We start from the raw sequence: 1,676 nt of genomic DNA, 5'->3' as shown, positions 1-1,676 counted from the left end.
AAAAAAAAAAAAGAATGAAAAAAAGAAGGTGGAGAATTTAGGCCGGGCATGGTGGCTCATGCCTGTAATACCAGCACTTTGGGAGGCTGAGGCAGGCAGATAACTTGAGATTAGAAGTTCAAGACCATCCTGGCCAACATGGTGAAACCCTGTCTCTACAAAAATGCAAAAATTAGCCAGGTGTGGTGGCAGGTGCCTGTAATCCCAGCTATTAGAGAGCCTGAGGCAGGAGAATCACTTGAACCCAGGAGGCGGAGGGTACAGTGAGCCGAGGTCACATCATTGCACTCCAGCCTGGGTGACAGAGCAAGACTGTCTCCAAAAAAAAAAGTGGAAAATTTGAGACTTATTGAAATTGCCTAGGGAAGTAATTCTAAATAGAGATTTTTGGAAACAGCATGACACATAGATTGCCTAATTTTGGATGACAAAAATAGTTCCTGCGTCTGGAAAATGTGCTAGAATTTGAAGGAAAAAAAGAAAAGATTCGCTCTTCATTATCGTTAACTTCCAGGTGGTAAAAGAGAGCTTAAAAAGAGAGCCAGTTTCTAATTGGGATTGGGATGGTGTAGGTTAAAGGTTGTAAATGAGTTTATAATGTGAGAGTTTGGCCTCCTCAGATAAGGGGATTGGGGAGATTCAGCAAAGAGGGTTGGAGTGGGAAATAGCAGAGGTGGAGAAATTAAGGATGCAGAGTGGGTATGAAAATTTTGAGTACTGGTGACAGAATTGAGAGTTTGTACCAAGTTGTAATGATTTTGGTGAGTTGGTTTTGAAGTTTTCCAGCTAAGTTGTTTTTAGCTGTACTCTTGGCTTTATTTTCCAGAACAACAAACGACTTGAGATCTTTGAATGCCATGGCCCTCGTGCAGTCAGCTGTCTTGCCACAGCTCAGGAAGGTGCCCGAAAGCTGCTGGTGGTGGGATCCTATGACTGTACCATCAGTGTACGTGATGCACGGAATGGGCTGCTTCTCAGAACTCTGGAGGGCCACAGCAAAACCATTCTTTGCATGAAGGCAAGTACAGTGCAGGAGAATAGGAGTTGTCTGGCACAAGAGAAGGATTTTGAGGCCGGGCGGGGTGGCTCATGTCTGTAGTCTCAGCACTTTGGGAGGCCATGGCAGGAGAACCATTTGAGCTCAGAGGTTTGAGATGAGCCAGGGCAATATGGCAAAATTTCATGTCTACAAAAAATACAAAGGTTAGCGGGCTGTTGTGGTACGTACCTGTACTACTCACAAGGCTGAGGTGGGAGGACCACTTGAGCACAGGAGATTGAGGCTGCAGTGAGCCATGATTGTGCCACTGTACTCCCATGTGGGCAACAGTGTGAGACCCAAAACAAAACGAAGGGTTTTGAATGGCATTTCCCTTGTTGTTTCATGCATAATATAGAAACACCACCTTGGAAAGAGCAAGGAGATTGCTAACCTTTTCTTTACAACTGCAACACCAAGTGATATACTTTCATTTGAGAAACAGTAAGAGTGTATTTTGTTACAGTGTGGGTATACTCAAACGCCCTTCTAGGCTGCTTCATAATCATTCTGGAAAGGTAACAGAGGTAAGAATGTGTCATCAGTTCATTAGCGTGCCTGGTGGGAGGGTATAAGTTTCAGCTGAGAAAATTTGTCTGAGAAACTTTTTTTTTTTTTTTTTTTTTTTTTGAGACGG

General features: G+C 43.7%; 1 protein-coding gene across 7 annotated transcripts in view; it reads left to right on the top strand.

Annotated features, from left to right (window-relative positions):
* Positions 1-1,676, top strand: part of ZNF106 (zinc finger protein 106) — a 79,109-nt gene that overhangs the window by 67,796 nt on the left and 9,637 nt on the right. For all 7 annotated transcript variants that reach the window (XM_037734163.1, XM_017516286.2, XM_017516284.2 and 4 more), the window contains one exon: positions 827-1,018. In XM_037734163.1, the coding sequence (XP_037590091.1) occupies positions 827-1,018 (192 nt within the window). The remainder of the gene's footprint in view (positions 1-826; positions 1,019-1,676) is intronic.

The sequence above is a fragment of the Cebus imitator genome, unplaced genomic scaffold (assembly GCF_001604975.1).
Source record: "Cebus imitator isolate Cc_AM_T3 unplaced genomic scaffold, Cebus_imitator-1.0 Scaffold579, whole genome shotgun sequence".
Classification (NCBI taxonomy): domain Eukaryota; kingdom Metazoa; phylum Chordata; class Mammalia; order Primates; family Cebidae; genus Cebus; species Cebus imitator.
The sequence above is the reverse complement of the archived record's forward strand: the minus strand, read 5'-3'. Positions and strand labels throughout refer to the sequence as shown.